Genomic DNA, 22,230 nt, shown 5'->3' on the forward strand with positions numbered 1-22,230 from the left:
TGATAATGGAATTAAAATTATTCTCTCCTGCTGAAAAAATATTTTTTAAATGTTAATGTTAGTTATCAATGTGAAATGAAGATAATAATTTTTCAATGATCTTCAATAATGTTCATCGCTCGCAAATTCAATTTTATTGTTACGTATTTTTTTTATACAAGTAATATACATACTTATGTATATATTACAAAAAAAAATGGAAGTTCATTTATAACAGATTGAAATACAAAATGTCACAAACCTTTCTCATTAAATCTCATTCTTCAAGCAATTCTGAAATCTTATTAATATTCATCATGGACGCATGCGAAGAAGAAAAGAAATCACATTTTTTGCATAATTTTTTTTCCGCAATTACAATAATTATACAAAAATTTGCAATTCTTTCAATTACGAGTTAATAAGGTGGACAATACCTTTTGAACAGAAAGGGATAAAAAAAAGGAAAAAGACATGAAAAAAAGGAATTCAGGATCTGATGTAATGATTTACAGGTTAAATCGATACGTCTTACCGTAAAACAACGATTTCTAGGAAAAGGCGGTCGTTCGTACTGTTATGGTAACTCTCGGATTACCAATTGACAGTGCTACTTTCAAACGAATCTAATACTTTCTATCGTTCGATTACATTTGCAGGCTGTAGCAATTCGATCGATTTATTCATTGAATTGCACTCGTCAAGCATTATCGTTTTAACCACTTATCTTGAAAACACCGGGCAAAAAGCATCTTTGTACAATGGTTTGCTCCGTTGATTATAAAAACCAGCTACACATTTTATGCGATTGTCAATCCTATAGAGAATCTAAATTTCATGATACAAGTCTGATTCATAACCGCGACGTGTACTTCATTTCTTCAATTTGTCACACAGATTGATTTCATCGAGTCGAAGAATATATGTACTTGTTATTTCTTTATCTAACTAACCGCTAAAATATCTCTTCGAACACTTAACAATCACACAGACGGTTTAATAGCATCTCTCATGTTATCGTTACAATCCATTCCCTTCTATTCCGTTACTTTTAGAAATCGGTGTTAAAATAGTTAATTCTTGATCCGAATTAGGTGGTGTTAACGTATCAGTAGGTATTCTCGAGATTATTCGCGCTTGTACAGTCTTAGACGAATCTCTCACAGTATCTTCCAATTGCGAATTTTTCGTTTCCATCAGATTATTAACGGTACATTTTTTAAAATGAGTCCTCATATTACTACTTTGAGAAAATCTTAATCCACAATTTGGACAAGAATAAGGTTTGGTCCCTGTATGATAATTAAGATGAGTTTTTAGATGATGTTTCTTCGTGAACGCTTTAGAACATAACGTACATTGATATGGTTTTAATCCAGAATGTAATCTCGTGTGTAACGTCATATTCGATCTATCGGCGAAAGCTTTTTGACAAACTTGACACTGATATGGCCGTTCCCCGGAATGCGTTCTAAGATGTTGCTTTAACAACATTTTCCTAGAAAACGCTTTTCCACATTGTTCACATTGATGCGGTTTTACTCCGGTATGGATTCTAACATGCATGTTGTAAGCGACTCGTTGATTAAAGCTTTTACCACACTCCGCGCATCCATATTCTTTTCGGTTACGATGAATCTTCATATGGGAACTTAGATAGCCACGGTCGTTGAAATATTTGCCGCATTCTGGACAGGTCGCTGCGAATTCCCTAGTGCCCTCATGTACGCTTCGATGGTACTTGTAATTTCGCAGTTGTGAAAATTGTTTACCACAGTCGGTACAACGAAAAGGTTTTTCTCCTGAGTGCGTTCTAACATGCACCTAAATTTGCAATGGAAACGACGAATTTTTATCACTTGTAGATTTTTTTTTATTAATTGTAGCTAATTTTAGTAATTAATTTGAGGAATTTTTATAATAAAATAAAATAAGGATTGTAAGTTGCAAAAATTTGTTATAATGCTTAGAAAAAGCAATAGTTTGAGTGGATAATGTAGAATAAGAAATTGTAAATAAAGTATTATAAGTAAAAAAAAGCAGAATTTTCATATTTTGTAGGAATTATTTTACAGGATAAAAAAAAATCAAACTTTATTACAATAATCTGTTCCAATGATAATCATTTGAAATTTTAGCAATACAGGATAAGGAAGTGTAAAAAAAAAAATCGCAACAATACCTTATACCGACAGTCGTTAATTATAAATGTCAGTAACGTGAAGTATTAGACAAAAACGGAAAAAAAAAAAAAAAAGCAGAAAAAGTTATCGAAAGCCAATCAATCAATACCTTTAGAGAGGCTTTGGTAACGAAAGTCTTGCCACACTGATCGCACCTATGATTCTCCTGTGTTCCTTTTCCCCTGTTTTGAACAGCATCCTGACTAACGATGGCATCATTATTGTTCTTATCACTGTTGATAATGACTCTCTCAACGAGCTTATCGTCGATCCTCGCCTCTTTCTCCGAGTTCTCAGCATCTAGGTTTGTAAAACGATCGATTTTACCGGTCGACTCGATCGTATCGCACAATCTGCTAACAGGGTGAGAGATTTCCGGCTTCTGCGGCGATTGAGGTAGCGTTTGCCCGAGATAGCCACCCTTTTTATTGATATTCATCTGACTATTCTCCATAGGACACGGCAACGTTCTCGTCGTTAAAGAAATTATATTATTTTGAGATTGTAATATCGTCTCGTTGTTTACGATATCATTGTTTATCGATGTGACCATTTGAGTATACGTCGACGAAGGGATCTGAGGGGGATAAAACTCTTGAGGCCTCGACACCAAGGTAGAATTTGCTTCCAATAATTTGCTACCATTATGGTAAGTGACTTCGTGAGTAGTAGGAACTTCAACACCATAATAATGATCCGCAGAGTTTTTAGAGAACTGTCGATTAGGACTGGTAGAGATCACAGAAGATCGCGTGGTCTCCAGAACACGTAAATTTTCCTCGCTTCTCTGAAACAAAATCATGGAAAATCACCTTTACTTCCGTTCTCTATCTTTAATCGCTGATAATTAATATTAGTAATACAATTTGTAATCTTTAATTAATCTCCCTCTCTCTTTCTCTCTCTCTCTGTTTATCTGATTTCTTCGTTTAACTTTAATCACTTTTTTAAAACGATCAATTGATTAGAGAAAATCATTAGAAAGAGATTGAAGTTAATTTAGCTTAGAAAGAAGTGTAAATTCGATCGATATAATTATCAATTCCTAATTAATTTTTGTATTCAAGTTACATGACTCAATTTAACTATCTTATACTTTGTAAACATTTCATATATCTATATTTGATTTTACCTTATCGGCTTCGATCCGGTTTTCGCAATTTATCATTTCGATAACGCATCCATGGATCGGTAATTCCAACAAAAGCAGATGGAAATTAGAATGTACGGTTATCTAAGTGGAATATTACGCGAGGAATATATTAAACGATAAAAACAGTGATTTAACATTACATTCTCTAACGATATTTAATCGAATTATGTTTACGGAAAAGTGGTGACAATTATTTTAAAAAATATAACGGGACACGAGAAAATAATATTGCATAAGATTGAGTAGCAACGTATCCTTGCATAATCTTAATTTATAAAGTAAATAAATTCCCAAGTAATTCCCAAAAATATTAAAAATCTTTCACCCGATTTCTCTACTTGATAGCTCGAGTATCAATTTTCGCATCGATAAAAATCGTGCGTGTACGCGCAACAACAACATGCTCTTTTAAGAAAGAAAGGTGTGCATCTTGGCGCAACTTGTGAGCAAAGAAAGAAAAATAAAGAAGAAGAAGAAGAAGATTTCGCGTTGAGATACGCAGAATCAGGTTGCGCAAGGTTGTAAAGTAATCGGAAAAAAATCTGGAGCATATCAGTGCACGTGTCGAAAGAGAAAACGCTCCTCTCCAGATTACTTGTAATAACACGTAAAAGGGTTTCTCGCAGCTGGCCGGTGCTACCAGCTGGTCTGGCACCTTCTGGCACCAATCTGGAAAAAGAAACGGAGTGGAAAAAAAAAAGCAATGCGACAGAGAACGGAGGGGGGAGGGGAGGGGGGAAAAAGGAGGAGGTCCAGACGGAAAGGGAGAATGAAGGAAAAGGGGAAAAAAGAAAAGAAAAAAAGAAAGAAAAGAGCAAAGAAATTCATCGTGGTGTAACTGATAGTTTCATTAATAAGAATGACATTGGTCCCTTGCAGCTGGTGTTGTGGACACACATCTTATCACCTGGCACCATCGAATTAACCGTGGCCCGTTAAATGTGTGGCCTGCAGAGGTGCACACCCGGAGAAGCACTGATTCCTCTGCATATTTCAGCAGAAGAAAGCAAAATGAACGGCTGGCATATCGGGACGCGCACGATTCAACGGCGTGCTTTCATTTGTGGTGAAAGGTCGATGAAGAATAAGTGGGTCCTGCTTGTACTCCCGGTTCTTCTCGCTTCTTTCTTGTTTCCTTTATAAATAACAAGCGATCGGTTTGTACAGGGTGGTTTGCATCAATCGGTATTCACATGATATTCGCGAGCAACCGCAATCGATAATTTAATAGAAAGATTGAATCGAAAAATCGAAGGATAATACCTCGAAAGTAATAATCTTTTTCTATGTAAAAAAGAAAATCGTTTAACGTTTTTCCTTTTTTTTTTTTTAAAATCGTATTAAAAGTCACTTTACAATTCTCTCACTTTATATAACCGTGTCTTGTCTCTAACATCGTAGCGATCGATTTTCGTTAGAACAACGGTTCTGGTACGTATTTGATAGGGACGAGTAACTTCATGTTTTATCCTCTTACTTTTCTCTTTCTACATCCCTCTCTCATCAGAGATAACGATCAAAATAACGATATATTTTGAAGATACCGTCGATGAAGATGCTAAACTGTAACACTTTTAACAATATAGAATGATTGAAAGATACGTTTGACGAATCACGTTCGATCGATCAATAATGAATTGTATGCAAACGATTAACAGGGGACCCAGTTTCGTTTTACCGATTCCGATCCCCCTTTATAGTTAGTACGTTCAAATGAACAATTTCTGCTCTACTTGCATCAGCAACGATAGGTACATTCTTCTTTTACGATTGACACGGAAGATAACGATTTCAGTCATGAAGCAGAAATAGGATTGGCAAAGTTACCGGCCCGATTAACCTTTTAACCGGACGATTTGGAATAACCAATATTTCATGTGCTCGGCATGCGAATAGTTAAATCACAGATGGCGGTTCGCTGATCGTGGTATCGCGTGTGCATTCGTTACGAATTCAGCAAGTAACGCGCTCATGTAGATTTTTCTTCTTCTTCTTCTTCCTTCTTTTTTTTTTTTGATAAAAAATAAAATAGAACGTTGGCAAAAGTCTCAAAAAATCCGAATAAATCCAAGAAGAATATTTAAGCTCGAAAATTTTTATTTCTAAAATTGAATTATTCGAGGAAATTGCACTAACGAAACCGGTGATTGTTAACTTTCGAAGTTTTATTGGATGTATTATTCAATCAAATTGAAAAACACGAGTTAAAGAAGAAATCGAGCTGTGAGATAAATGAGATAAAATATTCTAGCTAATCCTAAGGAACGAGTTCAAATTTTAATAAAAGTCGAAAAGATAAATGGTGGGAAATATATTTAAAACGTCCAAGGCATGGAACGTTAGGCCGATCGCGGACTTTCCATGAGTGTTTTATTCCTGAAACGGGGACGATCTCGAGCAATACAGACGGGTGAATGTTATGCAATGACCCGAGCATGTTCGGAGAGATCATCAAACGCGAGAGGAGGAAAAGGAGGAGGTGGAGAAGCAAAAGAGCGGAATGCTGAACGCGGCGATTTCGCAGTAAAGATTTGCAAAATGAAGGGAAGGGGGAGGGTTAAAAGAAGAAAGAAGGTAAACGTGCATTAAACGGTCAGCTGATTTTACGATGAAAATACGAGGATATAATAAGGAATCCCGTCTCCTTTTTGCAGCGATTAATTTGCAAAAATAAGAGAATATCCAGTAGATAATTCTGGAAAATAATTATGGAAAAATGAGAAGAGTTGGAATAAAACATCCACGTTATTTCCACTCAATTAGCTTTTAAAAACGATTCATCCTGCCGGCGATCCGCCGTGTCGCGATAGAATAATGCAAATATTTTGTTAATCATTGGATAATCGTTGACGATCCGAATCAATGACATCTCCAGCTTCGTGAACGAGGAAAAAGTTTCAGAAGTTGCTTAAACTTTTTATCTCTGTCCGATCATTATTTCCAAGCATTTCCATTTCCTGTTCAATTTTATTTTAAGAGTGAAATAACGGTCCTATGGATAAAATTGCTTCGTCATTTGCCACGAATACTAATAATTTAATCAACGATGTAGAGGAAATACGCGTTCAAATTAGACGCTTCAAATTTTTCGGCAAATCTTTTTCAAAAAACGAGGGGAGAGATTGCGTTGGAATTGAAAAAATTAAGTTTAAATCTTGTCTTTAAAAATATTAAAAAAGAAAAAAATCTCCTTACTATCTACCATATTACCGTATGGAAAAATCTGGAAAAAGGATGAGAGCACGGTTCCTCCTTCTTCTTGATCAAAAGCCACGGATAAACAAGTTACTTTCTGTACGAAAGGATAGAGATTGCTACCGAGTAAGATTAGTAACCCGATCTAAGCGAGATCCGTGTATGCGACGTGATGTAACAATATGAAGGCACGGAACAGAAATCGGTAATTGTATCTGGCCGATAATCGACCGAACAAATTCATCGAGCGTTGTGCAATTGAAAATCCGACGTATTACGAAAAACTCCTCGAGTTACTTATCGTGCCGAATTTTCTGCAATCTCTTTCTCTCTCTCTCTCTCTCTCTCTCGCAGCGCATCAAAACCGGTGCTCCAATTTTCATGAAAGTAGTGAAAGGAAACAGCTATCTATCTCGGCAATATCTTATGATCTTATTTTCTGATGGAACAGACAGTCGGACAACCGAGAGAAAGAGAGAGAGAAAAAATCTGAAAACTGTTACGAAGCGGCTCCATTTTAATTTTTTATCACTTGGAAAGATTACAGATCAATTGTAGAAAACGTTTCGTGGATAGATGCAAATGTATCCACACTGTAACGAATTCCCGTTCGTTACTCCTCTCTCTAATATACGTTCAGAGAATGGAATCGGATATTCGAAGAACGATAAATTTATGAGATAAATAATATTCTGAAAGGAATAGTGTAACGGAGAAGTGTAATGGGCACCTTGAAACAGAAATCTCGATTCGCGTATAACTTCAAGCAATGCGAGATGTTTTCAGAATACTCAATCCCGTGTACAGCTAATGGAAGTTGCGCAGGATCGTTTAAATTCTCTTCTATTATTTATACGAAACGAAAAATTCATCGTTAATATTTCAAAGTTTCCTTCGATTCTCATCAAATGAACGTGGATAAAAATCCGTTTGTATTAACTCCACAAATGGATTCAAGTGGATTCTTTAAATATCTTTTAATTTATATCAGAAATATTGCCAGGCTAGTTCGTTCAAGTATCGATTATTTGATACAGATAATTAAATCTCTTGATCCATAATTTTCCTTGTACAAGGAATTCGTAATCTCCTCGTAATCATCTCTAACATTTGTAATCCACTCCATTACATCCTATTTTACTGCAGAAAGCAGGATTATCGTGTAAAAAGAAAGAAAGAAATCATAAAAGACTCCAATATTCATAATCCATCCCACTATATCCTATTTTACTAAAAGCAGAATTATCGTCCAACGTAATCCACCCTGCTACATTCTGTTTTACTACTACAAAAAGCAGGATTAACAAAAAGAAAAAGAAAGAAACAAATCAGAGAAGGACACTTACAACGTTCTCGGCGTGAGGCTGGAGAAGTGCCATCGGCTGCACTTTTGGCAAATGATAAGGCTTGACGGTCTGTTTCCACGGCGAGTCTATCACCCTGTTCGCCACTTGTCTCCTGGGCGATCTCCACGCGAAGCAACCCTCGCGACACGTCAAATCTTCACCGTGATCCGCCCTTTCGTAGGATCCGCTGGATACGGCTCTAATCTGAGCGGAGGCGTCGATCCGGGACCGAATCACGCTGAGACGATCCTCGTGAATTCTCTCCTGCTCCGAATTGCAATCACCGTACGTGGACAAATCGTTTCCCCCCAGAGCGTCTTCCTCGTCCCCGATCCGCGCATTTCTCATCCTCGCCTCGGGCTGTTCCGATCCACCATCGCGAGGAGAAGGATCGTAGGAGAAGGATAAGAACTCGACGCCGCGGTGTCGAAAAGGCTTGTCCGAAAAATCACAGCCGTTGTGATGATTTTCCCAGTGGCGGTTCCCGGTCGGGACGTCGCCAACCCTATCGATCCTCGCCACCACGGAGATCGGGCGATACCGCGCGGCGTCCGGCTCACTCGTCCTCTCCTTGCCCTTATCCGAGTGCTGATCTACGCCGTGAGCCATCTTTTCCCGCGCGACGCTCGCGAAAGGAGGTGGAACGGGCCAGTGCGAGGTTGTAGAGCAATATTTACTCGGCCCGTATCTCGATCCGGCAAAGTTCATCGATTCAGGAAGCGGTCCGATTTCTCTCCCGGTTTCCAAGGACTCGATCGCAGGATAGGGTTCCCGTTTGCCCGCGGGATCTTCGTCTTGATTTATCGAACGGGGACGGTGGAAGCAACGGGCGCAGCACGGATACTGATCGCGCCGAAGGTACTTGGGGTTGATCTTCACGTCCTTGAAGTCGTCTTCCTGCTTGCAGTCGGATTGCGCGCAAGTCATTACGAGGGGGACGGGAGGGAGGGCGATGTGGAGGGCCTCGGCCGCGTGGAGGAACGCGTTGAGACGGGGGCGAGGGACCGTCGCGCTTCCCGTGTACACGAAGCCGAGGATCGCTGCCAATTCCGGGGCCTCCACCCCTGCAAGGATCACCGTGATGGGCTCGCAATGGGTCGACGTTTTGCTGTGAGCGAGCAACACCTCCTGAAAAAGAGAAAGAAAGAAAAAAAAAAAGGTCGAAAATTGGATCGCTCGATCGAGAGAGAGAGAGTTTAAAATCGCGAAATATATTTAAAGAAGAATTGTAGGCGAAATTGTGAAATTTCGTTTGCGACGTGGCCAACTTCCTGGCTCCGGAGTGGCTTGGACGAACACACGGCTGCATTCCACGCCGAGAATTTAAATTCCGCGTGTGCGTTCCAGAGGGGAGAGCCTCTTTCGGCTCTGGGAAAAGGTCAGAGATGATCTCGTATCCTAGATTCGTTCGTCTTGAAAGAGTAGCCTCGTCTCTGCTAATTTTATTCAACGCGCGACCCAGGAAAGAATTTAACCGATCGTTTCTTAAGATTTTATAACGCGATGAAAACAATCTTTTTTTCGCTAGGCGAAAAGTCTTATCAGTAAGTTCATCTCTCGGGGTTTCAATATTTTAACTCGACTTTTTATCATAGATCGAAGACGGTTTTTAGTCGGGACGTTTATTTTCCTTAATGAGCTTTATTAATTCGATTGGCCGTATAAAAAGGATTTTATATCGAGATTTATAACAGTTATAAAATTTCATCGAATGTATCCGAAAATATTTTACTTCTACCTATGAAAGAAATTTTATAATATAAAATTATAACGAGTTCGTCGCCTCTCTTTATCTCATCTGTTGCGCATCTTATCTATATCATAAATGAATTTTCGCTCGAAACGAGAGCGAAATGAGTTGTATCTACTCTTCCAATACGATTGGAAGGAAACGTGCAACTATGTTTCTAATGCAACCGAACGCGTAAGCAGAATCGGTTCTCTAAATGGCTCGGCCGGATCGCGATCCACGTCTGTGCGCGCGATGCAAAACATTCAACGACGACGCAAGCGTTATCTTGGATCATAAATCTTGAGAATAGAAGAACGCAGAACGATCGTGCATTCCGAATTGGCCAAGAAAAGAATATTCCGGCTGGTTGTACGTGGTGAATGAGAAAATTAAATGAATCGAGATATATTTACCGTATACAGTATACGTGTAATGAGATTGTGAAAAGCTCGTTATGATTATATAAATTACTACAAAGATAATCGAATATTAAAAAGCAATAACTTAGAAAGATAAAATAAGTAAAAAAGTTCAAGGCAGACTGGGTTAATAGGTTGTATGCCTTGTATAACACCGCTATCGATAAATTGCTATCGTATATATATAATAGTATAATATCATTTTTATGTTACATTTGCAACGAAAAATAAACGATTTGATATGTCCTTTTCCTATGATTCTTTCTTATTATTTCGACGATTCAAAGAAATTCTTCTGAACAGAAAGCAAAAAGAATATATATGTAATTCCTCGAGTACAAAAATTTCGAATCTGAACTTGTCAAATGGACCAATGCCGGCCGTGAAAATGTCAATTGGATTCTGTTACCAATTATACTTTTTATTTTTTACTTACTAATAGATAAAATTAAATATCGTTGCTGCTGAAAGCAGTGTCGTTCTTACTTGTATCATACGAAATACATTAATGAATGCAAATAAATATATCGGCGAATCTATGAATAATCTATGTATAAAAATAGCTGCAATGCTATCAGATTTGAGTTATTCATTTTTTTTTCTTTTGGATTACTCTACGTACAAATTAAAATCCAAAGAATATTTTGCAATATCGTTCGTGAAACGATAAAATAATATGCGAGATATAAAACGGGTATAAAATAAATAAATAAATAAATAAACTAAAATATACGAAGAAAACCCTAGAAATCGGTAAACATTTACAAGAATTTAAAGTGAAGAGAAAAACCAGCTGAAAGTTTCGAACACTTTTAACGCGTAATTCATAGTAGAAAATAATTTAAAAGATAAATTATTCGATATCAACGACTCTTTTTACACGTAATAAGAAACGTATAATTATTACACTAATTTTCTAAACGAGATAAAACCGTGGAACGATAGCACGACGTAAGTAATGGCCATCATTAGAGAACCGCGGTGAACTTTTCTTTGATGCGTAACCAGCCGATGTCACGATGAGAGAAGCACGCGGATGGAGAAAGGTTGCCGATCGATTTCGTACCTCGAGAAATCATTTTCAAACGTATATACATAATTACCTAACCCGCAATTCTTCGTTTTTCCCGTCTAAAATAAAATATAACAACACCTGGAGAATTCCACGAACATTCTGAAAATAACATTTCCATTAATCTATATTAAAATTAGAACGACGTGGTTATAATAAACTTCCGCTGTTTTGTACGAATAAGGTCAAATTAATTAGAATTGGTAACAACGTGGTTATTATTTTCACTACTGTTTTTTGCCGGTTATTTTTGCGAGAAATGTAGAAAACAACATTATTTTCTTTCACTTTCTACAATTTCCGGTGTTAAATAATTAGTAGAAATCAGCTCGATATCGACGAATCCACGATTATATTTTTCACGTAATACCTTCCCATTTATAATCAGATCAACTAGCAGACCTCTTTTTCTATTCATTTTTCTTATTCCATTCCATCATGAGATGTGGCGCATCAAAAAGAGAATTAGTTTTCGATTATTTGTTTTATAACCAATGATGTATTCAAGATGAGATGTTAATATGGCAGATTTAAAGTAATTACTGTATTAAAAAAATCAAAGAAAAATTTTTAAATAAAAAATTCCTAATTATGAAAGTTTTGACAACAAATATCGAATTTCACATGAAACTATTGTAAAATTATTGGGAAATACAATTTAGATAATCTTATAGAATCAAAAATATCGCGATATTAGTTTTATCAATTATATCAAGTTAAAAATATTATTTAAAATTGAAAGAATACAAAAATCTCTAAATATGTTTTATCAATCATATCAACTAGTTGTAAGTTATAAATTGAAATTATACACTTGTTGCAAGAAATTGTTACACAAGTAGTATGTAGTTCCTGGATCATTTTATATTATTTCTACTTGTAATAAATAATAATCATCCATAATAAATTATTTTATTGAAAAGCGGCACTATATTGTTGCATAAAAAATTTGACAGCTTATATTAAAAAAAAATTAATTTGAATCGAAATGTCTTGTAAAATAATTTCCGATGTCGTTGCATGTAAGGATTAATCATGATTTTACATAAGAAGTTGAACAAATATATATCTGTAAAATTTTTGTTATACATCTAATATAATATTAAATTGTTTTACAATTAATTCTGTTTTTAATTACCAAAATTTTGCAATAATTCTTCAATGGCTTTTTCATATTATATATTTTTCATATATTATTTATCATTATTTATCATTTATTTATTTATTTATTTTCATTATTTATCATATATTTTTTAGAAAATATCTTCATCGATAAAATAGAAAAGTAAAATAATTATTGATTAATGGTAATTGATAACAGGTAAATCTAGAATTGCGATGATTTAAATACATCCTACGTATATAATATCCATTTTTATCGATTTTAATATCGATAAAATTTTAAAAGCTTTTTTTTATCAAGTGATTAGAAGAGCAATATGCATTAAATCGCAATATGTATATATTTAATAAAAGAACATTTAATTTCATTTTATGAATTCATACTACGTTTTACCACTTATACCGTTAAATCTATAAAAAAATAAAAAAAAATATTTTGCATGATTATCATTAATTAGAAAGAATTTAAAAATATTAAAAGTCCATCCGATGCGACTATTTGATTTTAATTTTAAATTTTCGACTCGAAACGAAGATAAACTCACACATTCCGTCGTGTCATCATTTTTCAATTCTCTAAAAATCAATTCACCTATTAATTTCTTGACTAATTATTATTAATTGATTCAATTTGTGAATCCAAGATAATAAAATTATTAATTAATTTCAATGAAGAATTTTATTACAATATTTAAATATGTACCGTGATAAAAACATAATGTGCACACGTATACACATATAAAAAATAAATCAAAAAAAATAATGAATGAAATTTTTTATATATCGTTTAAAAATATTTCAATTAATAAATAGAAAACAATTTTTAATAAAAAAACAAATTCTACAGTAAATAAAATCTTAAAAATATATAATAAATAAACAAATATTTTAATCAAAATTTTCATTTTCTTAAAAATAAAATATGTGAAACAAGTGAATGGAGTGATTTCAATGCATCTATAAGAAATAAACGAGCATAATATAAATAACCTATATATATATATAATATATACATCTATATTTGTGGCACATAATTGCAATAAGATAATTTCATCTTTCATTTACAAAAGATACATTGCACATGGAAAAAGATCAACAGCTTGCATACACGAGACACGTCATTCATTCTTGTTTATGACAATTCTCTAGAGAGGCGACAACGTGTACTATCTTGAATATAGTGAATCAACTGCTATAAAATAGCTGCGTGCAAGTATTTTAATGGTACCGTAAGCCGCTATCTGGTAGATCAAGCGCGGCGTTTAGCATGCATCAACTGGCTTAACGCGTATAGTCCTACGTGCTAGAACCTCTCTTGTGCTCTTTTCAAGTGACCGAAACGGTAAATGATATCATTAGAGTGCACTGACCCACGAATATCGAGATAGATTATCAACATAGATATATATTATTTATAAATGTTATCGAGTTTTTTCCTTATAAAACTATCTATCAATATCTAGATAATTTTTCAAAATATATTCTGTTTATCAGTTAATTAATTGTCTTAATTATTTTAATTATCTTTATACGTATCTTGCCAATTACAACAAAATTTTAATTTCAATTTAAGATTAAATCAATACTTTATCTCGAAATTATAATTTTTAATATTAATTAATTTCGAAATTAATATGGAAATTAGGACAATATAAGTTAAATTATTAAAAAACTGGTTTTGATATTCTCATCATCGATCTCTAAGGTTAAGTAAAATGAAGGAGTTATTCTGATCGAAGATTAAGTAACATTGTTTTTCTTCTCGATTACGGGAAATGATTCGCTCCGCATGGAGATACTATTAGATTCTAACTCAACTACCTATCGTTCCAGCTACTTTTCCATTTTGTTCGTCAATTATATCAAACGTAAAACACGTTCCATCGGGTTTTGGCGTTGACTATCTAAAAATGGCTCGAGTCAGGAAGCGTGACATTGAACAGTAGTAGCCCATACGCGGTGGAAAGAAAATTTCTGGAATGGTATAAAATAAAATGTTTAATTATTTAAGTCATCCACGTAACAGAGAGATTGTAACAGAGTGTATATTATGGCAATCAACCGGATGACAAAAATGGTAATGAAAGAAAACGAATTCCGTAAATAGTATTCATTATCGACCGGTTAAACGTGAAATCCGAAATTAGCGATATCGAGACAATTTTGTCATTTTGTATGTTTGTTTTCTCGAAGAGAGAGAGAGAGAGAGAGAGAGAGAGAGAGAGAGAGAGAGAGAGAGAGAGAGAGAGAGAGAGAGAGAGAGAGAGAGAGAGAGAGAGAGAATGAAATAGAAAAAGGAAAAGGAAAAACAACAAATTGTACGATGCATGAACCAAGAACCTTTCATAGTAGAGATTTGCAAGATGTAATTTTTAAGATAAGTTCTCCAGTGTTTACCGGGTGAGCAATCGAAAACGATTACCAGAAAATTGTAGACTAAGTCAACGGGTAAACTAGAAACTTTGTAAAGATGTGGGATAGAGCATGGTGATTATGTAATGGTATGGATGGATTAAAGTTCGATGAAAAACATATCGGCAAATAGAAAGGGAAAAAGAAAAAAAAAATAAAATCTATTTCACGTATCTACCGAAATAGAAAATTTATAAAACCTACCATTAAAGATTTAGAATTAAAATTAAAGTAAATGTAATTGTTTAGTATAATTTCGAGTATTATTTAATAAGAAAATAAAAAAATAAAATCTTTTAATTTCTAATTCGATTTGAATCGATTGGCATCATGATGATATGAAAATTGAATGATTAATTTCTTCTGTTTGAAAATTAATTTTTATCTTTGTTTAAAATCTAAAATTGTCATTGTAATTATTTTAATGCATATTCATTGAATACTTCTAATTATCATAATAGAAACTAACTAACAAAGAGATTTTTACCTGTGATAATTTAATTATTTCAATTAGTTTTGTTAACGTCTAAATGATTTTTAATTATGAATTAAAGATGAATTTATAAGTAGCATTATTCTATGAAATTTTTGATTTATAACTACATCTCACATGTGTAATACTTTCCTGTTTCTTGCCAATTTCTTAGAATATTCTTTTCGTTTCAAGAAATATATCATTAACGATAAATTCTACGCATTTTATTAAATCAATTAATCATCAACCTTGTACTTTATGATTTCAATGACTATTAGACTTTTAAAATACATTTTATTTTATTGGGATTATCCGTGTTTATTGATCTTCTTTATTCGCACGTTTATTATTAAAATAATGAAATTTATTTAACGGAAGTAAAATTTTTAAAAAAACGAAAAGAAAAGAAAAAATTAATTTCAATTCGCTTTTATTATCTATTTAATTTCATATAAAGCAATTCTATTTGTATCGCTTATTATAATTGAATTAGAATTAAATGGTTAATGATTAATGCGATTCATCATATCTTTAAATTAAAATCACTTTAAGATGGATTTTAATCTCCATTATAATATAAATATTTGATTGCAATCAGTATATTTGGAATGATATTTTTTTTCATATATAAATAAAGAAGTTACATTTATGAATCACCGATATAATGTATATACGTTTCTTTTTTTATTTTTCAGCATTTGAAACACTTACTCCCATAAGTAGCAATAATTGATATTACTATTCTATATATAATTATTGATATTAATTATTAATTATTAACTAAATCATTTTAAAATAAAACATTTGTATAGCGCACTTACATTTGGATAAATTTTGATAAATTTCTTATTCTATCTTTTAAAATTATCTTATAAATTACAAAATTTTTTCTTTCTTTTAAATTCTCAAAAATGAATATAATATATAACACCGACCTGTAAATAAGGACTGGCAGCTGAAAGAACCAAACGATGTGCCAGGAATTTTTGTCCACCAGGACAACAGAGAGTCACATCGGCAAATCTTTGGGACAGCATCGCTTCCTTTAGAAATTCTCCAACATCCGGTGCCCGTCCAGAAACCCGGATCACTTCTCCCATCATGCTCCAATTTGATTACGATAACACACTAATTTTTATATTTTTCCGTCGATTTAAAACAATTTGAAAATCACCATGTGTTCCAGTTTTTTTCCATAATAATATATTTTATTAGCAGAATGTATTTGTTAAATGACGTCAATTAAGACATGATTCCATTTTATTAATTCACGTTTCACTTTAAAACACTGATTTCCTTAATATGCGTATCCATATGATGAAATAATCAAGAATTGTTATTGAAGTTTCTTGATGTTATAAAATCAGTTATCTGTAATCAGAATAATTCAGATGTCCAATATAACCAGTGCTACAATAGAAAGAAATAAATTCTGATCAGATATGAATTCCAATAAAAAAATTTGTAAAATTTTTAAAATAATTCTATATTCAAAATCTAATATAATTTGTTTAAATAATTTTTCTTATAACTTTTTATTTATATATGTTTTTATAAAATGCAGCTAACATGTAATTGATAACTTTTCTTGATGGTTTGACATATTTGAAATATTTTATATTATGACTATTAATTTTAGAAAATTTTTTTCTAATTTCATTTAACAAATTTAAATTTTATTAAAAATAAATAATTAAAATATATATAAAAATCTTCTCCATTCATAGCTCAGAAATAAACAATAATATTTTAAAAATATAAACATGATTTGGAATATTCTATGTATCACAAATGACAAAGTATATATATATATATATATATATATACATAATATATACATTATTTATTTATAAGCTGTAAATATCCACGTGTAAAGAAATAAATTGCCTAATGATTTCTAGAATGAGATAACATCACTTTATAATAACAGAAATTGATGAAGGCATATATTATTATTATATTAATTTACTATTTGATCTAGCGGTTTATGCAGACCACGACTTAATACCATTGTACTGTGAAATTAGTTTGTGACCAAGAAATTGATATTCTATAAAATAACACCCTAGCAAGCAAAACGTAAAGCACGTAAGTAGATTAGACCCTGTTATATATGTGGTTGAAAAATTTCTCACATGTTTGCGATTTTAATACATACTAGTATCATTTTGCATATGCTTATCAATTAGAAATACATAACGATAGTTATAACCTGCCTATTTAAATAGCACGTTATTAAATATAAATTTATTATATAATATTTACTATTTATATAATTTATTATTATATAAATATGATAAATTCATTATTATTATTATATACATACATTAGTAATCATGATATAAAAAAAAATTATTTTTTCTTAATATAAAATAATTTTCTTAATACAAAAAATAAAATTCATTTTAAATTCTCTTCTTCTTCTCTCAATTTCTAATTGTTATATTCTTATTAAAATTTTTATAATTAATAATTTACTTTTAAGATTATTATACTCTTAAATTTTTAAAGTTTTTGGAATTTTAAATTCTTTCTCGATATTGAATTTTCAGAAAGTTCTGAATTATTATGTTCTTCAATTTCCAAATTTTTTAATTACTTAGTATCTAGATTTTAAAATCTTTAAAATTCATAAATTCTCACATTCGAAAAGTTGCATAGAAATAAACAAAATATAATATACAAAATACATACTAATTATAAGATAAAATTGTTCATCTCCTATTAAAAAAATTAATTGTTAAATTTATAATCGAACGTATACTTGTTTCCTTGTCAAATAATTGCCAAAATGATTTAGAATGATCTGGTGACTTTGATATGTTTAATTATTATTACAATAAGAATATTAAGCTTTCAATTTGAATCGGTATGGAATTATTACTTTCAAATTTGTTTAAATTTACAGAATTAAAACAATCCACAGAATATATAGAACATAAATTAAAAAATCAATCTTATTGTAAAGTTAATATTTTATATTAATTGTTGCAGAAACATACATGTAAATATTAAATGTTCTAGAATTATTTACCAATTATCATAATTTGTTCAAAAGAATCAATGATTAATGAATAATTATGTTAAGAGATTTCAATTGTTTAACAACTTAAAAAATAATTTGCAATATTTTTAATAGAATAACGAAATAGCAAAATGTTTTTACAATGCATAATATATATATATTTTTTTTATACTATATCCATTATTTGTTTTTTAATTCGAATTATATTTTAAATTAATTTGATTAACCTATATAATATTGAATACATATTAATATATTGAATAGAATATTATTACAATAATATGAGTTAATTAAATTTCCACACCAAATACTTATTTTCATAATTAATCATTGTGATCATATAAATTTTTAAATTATCGATATTGTCTCGATATTTTTTTCATATTTATAATACAATCAATTGCTACGTTATTGCAAATCAGTTTATATGATAATTATATAAAACAATTCATTAACTCATAAATTTTGTACATATATTTTTGTACATATAATGACTTTTTTCTATGATTTTCCACTACACTATTTTTTTCCAACTTATTATCAATATAGAAATTTATCAAAGTTTGAAAATTTTCACATTTATCTCAGAATTATATAATTTTGCTTTATATTGAAACATATTTATCAATTTATTAATTTATTGTTTCACACACTTCGCTGTCTTTATACACTCCATATAATTTTAGAATTCATTTATTTATATTAATCACTTTGTTAAATTGTACTATACTTTACAATAACAGAAATCAATCGAGAATTCAATTATTTAAACTCGAAGTTTGCAAACATTTTCATTGATTTGATACTTCGATAATCGAAACTTATAATCGAAAGAATTTAAGGTAAAAATTTTAAATTTAACCAACAAATTCAACAAAAAAATATAGATTTATTAATATTATATAAATAAAATTGTTTAAATGAATGTTTAATTTTTATCATATAAAAAAAAACACTTTCTAAGAAATGTTCACTTTCGTTGATCCAATTGCAAACATTTCGCATTGCATCTAACCTCTTTATGTCGTAAATGTAATTGATTAGTTCTCTAAGAAATTGTTCAATTATTTATTTTTATTATTTTTTTATATTTTCGGCAAAAATTATTACAATAAAACAATTAAAATTGAAATATCAATCAAAAATTTTGTTGTTAGATAATAATTTGTTTCGAAAGAAAATATTTCCGTGAGAAGAAATAGTTTTCAAAAGGAATGACAGATAAAATAACTAACCGTAGAAAACGCGTTTATCTCAGATGATTCAATACTGTGCGTGTTAAAACAAGTATAAAAATCCAACATGATAAAACAATATGCAGAATAGAACGAGAGTTCAACTGAGAACTCGCGGTAATTCTGTGAATCACAAAATGATTATGAGATACCCGTCGCTGAACAACTCAGCACGGCGACTGCCATATGAAATCTTCAGGTGAGTACAAACCACCTCTGCTCCTTGCAGTCTCTCAACGGAGAGAGAACTCGAAAGAACTCCTCCCATATCAATGTTTTACTCCCTCCTTAAAGAGTTACGTTTCCCATTTTGCTACCACAAGTCACCAACTATCACACCAATTCAAATTGATGATTAAGTAGAATATAATTATTGTAATTTTTTCAATACTATTATTTGTAAATTGAATATTATTATTTGTAAATTGAAGTTTGCTAATTTCGTTGTGTTATTTTTTTTTACAAAAAATTCGATTATATTTTAATTAATACGTGAATAACTAAAAAATATATATTACAATACAATAGAAAATATTAAAATCGAGTAAATTACATCATACTTTTTTATAAATTACATTTATAAAAAAAAAAAATTTTAATTTTTATTATAATATATATAATCTTATTAATATATATCGTCGTAATTTATTATTTGATGTTTTGCAGGAAGAAGAAAGTAGAAATCTACATATATGTATATGTATCAACATTCCATTGAGAGCGATTCGATTTCAGATAGGACTCAATTGCTATTTTGTATCAAGAAATATTGATGAGCTCTTTAAATTTTTTAAAAAATCATCTACGATTAAGTTAATCATCTACAATAAAGTTAATGGATCATGATTTATAATTCTTAAATAGAAAATACGTAAAAAAAAAAAGGATTTAGAGTGAAAGCGACAACGTCATATGTCGCAACTTATATATATTTTAACGAATATTTTATCAGGGTCATGATAATTAAGCGAATACAAGTATTCATTTCCATTTATATCGTTCAAAAGAAACTGACAAATCCCTAACCTATCTTATTATCCATTTTACAGAATTTCAAGAATTTAATTCAATTATCAAGAATTATATTAATTCATCAGTTTTAAAAAATAAAAATAACCATATTGATTTATATTTAATTAACAAAAATATATTCATATTCTATTAACAAATATGTATCCAATAAATTGTGAAATCCATAATTTCGATACAAATTCTGCAAAAGATTTGTAGGATATTGCTAATTTCGTCTCGAACACGTGGTATTCGCATGTAACATTAAATTTGTTAACACAAGGTGAGAATGTTTTCCAGATTGATTATCGGATAAATACAAATTATGTCAGTTCCCGTTATATTCATATTATATTATGAATTATTGAAATTCTAATTTCTCAAGCTTTTATTTATACTATTATTGTTATTGAAATAAAGAAGGTACGTAACATAGATATTTACTAGTTTCATTTCTTTTGTAAAAAAAAATTAATTTTAATTAAGTTAATTTATTTTAATAATATCTTAATAAGTTTCAATAAAACTCATATCAATGATATATTAGCTTTTAAGAAGTCATTTTGATTATAGTATAATATGTGATATCGATAAAATTTATCGATTATTATAATGACATTTTATTTTATATTTATATCGATAAAATTTTAACTTCGAGTTTGATATCGATATTTATCGTCACTTGTTTAATTTGATTCTTTTTAAATAGTTCATCGTTTTTATTACGTTTGATTTTAATAATTTGCAAACGATCTTAAAATAATGAGCACAGATACAAAGGTGAAAACATGGTCACCTGCGGTTCCTTGTAAAATTCCAGACAATATTATTTCTTCACAATTCGCATCCCAAAAAGTGTTTATTCCGTCTTATGAAAAGTGCGTAAATTAATTAAATTATAATTATATTCAATATTTATATTTCTTTTATTAATATATTAGAGAAAAACGTCCTTGTATAGAACAATTATTAACGAATGAATACCAACGCATATGGTGGCAAGAAAAGGAATTATGGGATAAAAGATATGGAACAAAGAAAACTACTAAACAATTATTGCAACGCATGGTAAAATAATAGTATAAAAATCTTTTTTGATAAGAACTTATATAACTTATATTATGATACAAACTTATATTACTTATATATATGATAAGAACTTATATTTTTTGATAAAAAATATTTATATAAATTATATAAATTAAGCTTATAAAAAATAATTTTGTATAACTTTTATTAAAGATAATCAAAAAAAAAGTAAAACCTGTTATCGACATATTAACAAAAAATATAAAACCAAAAAGGAAGAAAGGAACAACAAAAATAATCCAAACAAAAGAGCCAAGGGATATTACGGAAGAGAAAGAACAAGTGTCTCCGAAAAAAGAAAAAACACCAGAAATCAATGAAATCAATGAAAATAAAAATGAAGAATCAATATGAATTTCAAAAAATTGAATTTTAAAAAATTACCGCTATTTATATTTAAATTTAAATTCAATTTTTAATTCTATAATAATATATAGAATATATTAGAATACTGTGGCTCATAATTCAACTTCAATGCTCATTGTTATTATTATCCGAATTTGAAAAATCGCAATAACTTTGGTGCAGCGTTCATTAATATTAAATTGTATTTATTTTACTTCTATTCATGAAATATTTTTTGTATTTAAAAAAAAATAAAAAATTTTAATTATTTTTAACTAAACCGTGAAAAAAAGTGTTATTCGTCAATTAATTACTATTCTTAGATTTTTCAACAAGGAAACTGAATTATAATCCTAACAAAAATAGATATAAAAAAATAATATTTAAATTCAGAATATAATAATCGTATATTAATGATTATTTTAAGAAATAGTTAT

General features: G+C 30.5%; 2 protein-coding genes across 3 annotated transcripts; one reads left to right on the forward strand and one right to left on the reverse strand.

The window, feature by feature from the left end:
• Positions 1-350: 350 nt before the first annotated feature.
• Positions 351-19,580, reverse strand: LOC100579026. Of its 2 annotated transcripts, none has more exons than XM_006561719.3 (5): positions 19,349-19,580; positions 16,024-16,459; positions 7,857-8,984; positions 2,272-2,949; positions 351-1,803 (listed from the first exon to the last, which is right to left on the reverse strand). In XM_006561719.3, exons 2-5 carry the CDS (start codon positions 16,189-16,191, stop codon positions 1,000-1,002), a joined length of 2,778 nt encoding a protein of 925 aa, XP_006561782.1. In that variant the 5' UTR covers positions 16,192-16,459; positions 19,349-19,580; the 3' UTR covers positions 351-999. The 2 variants fall into 2 exon arrangements, with proteins under 2 accessions (XP_006561782.1, XP_003249920.2); XM_003249872.4 differs by having other exon boundaries at positions 16,024-16,498.
• A 1,455-nt stretch (positions 19,581-21,035) lies between these two features.
• LOC113219010 lies at positions 21,036-21,436 on the forward strand. The gene is made up of 2 exons (XM_026442958.1): positions 21,036-21,237; positions 21,301-21,436. Exons 1-2 carry the CDS (start codon positions 21,122-21,124, stop codon positions 21,434-21,436), a joined length of 252 nt encoding a protein of 83 aa, XP_026298743.1. The 5' UTR covers positions 21,036-21,121.
• Positions 21,437-22,230: the final 794 nt, after the last annotated feature.

This window comes from Apis mellifera, linkage group LG9 (assembly GCF_003254395.2).
Source record: "Apis mellifera strain DH4 linkage group LG9, Amel_HAv3.1, whole genome shotgun sequence".
NCBI lineage: Eukaryota > Metazoa > Arthropoda > Insecta > Hymenoptera > Apidae > Apis > Apis mellifera.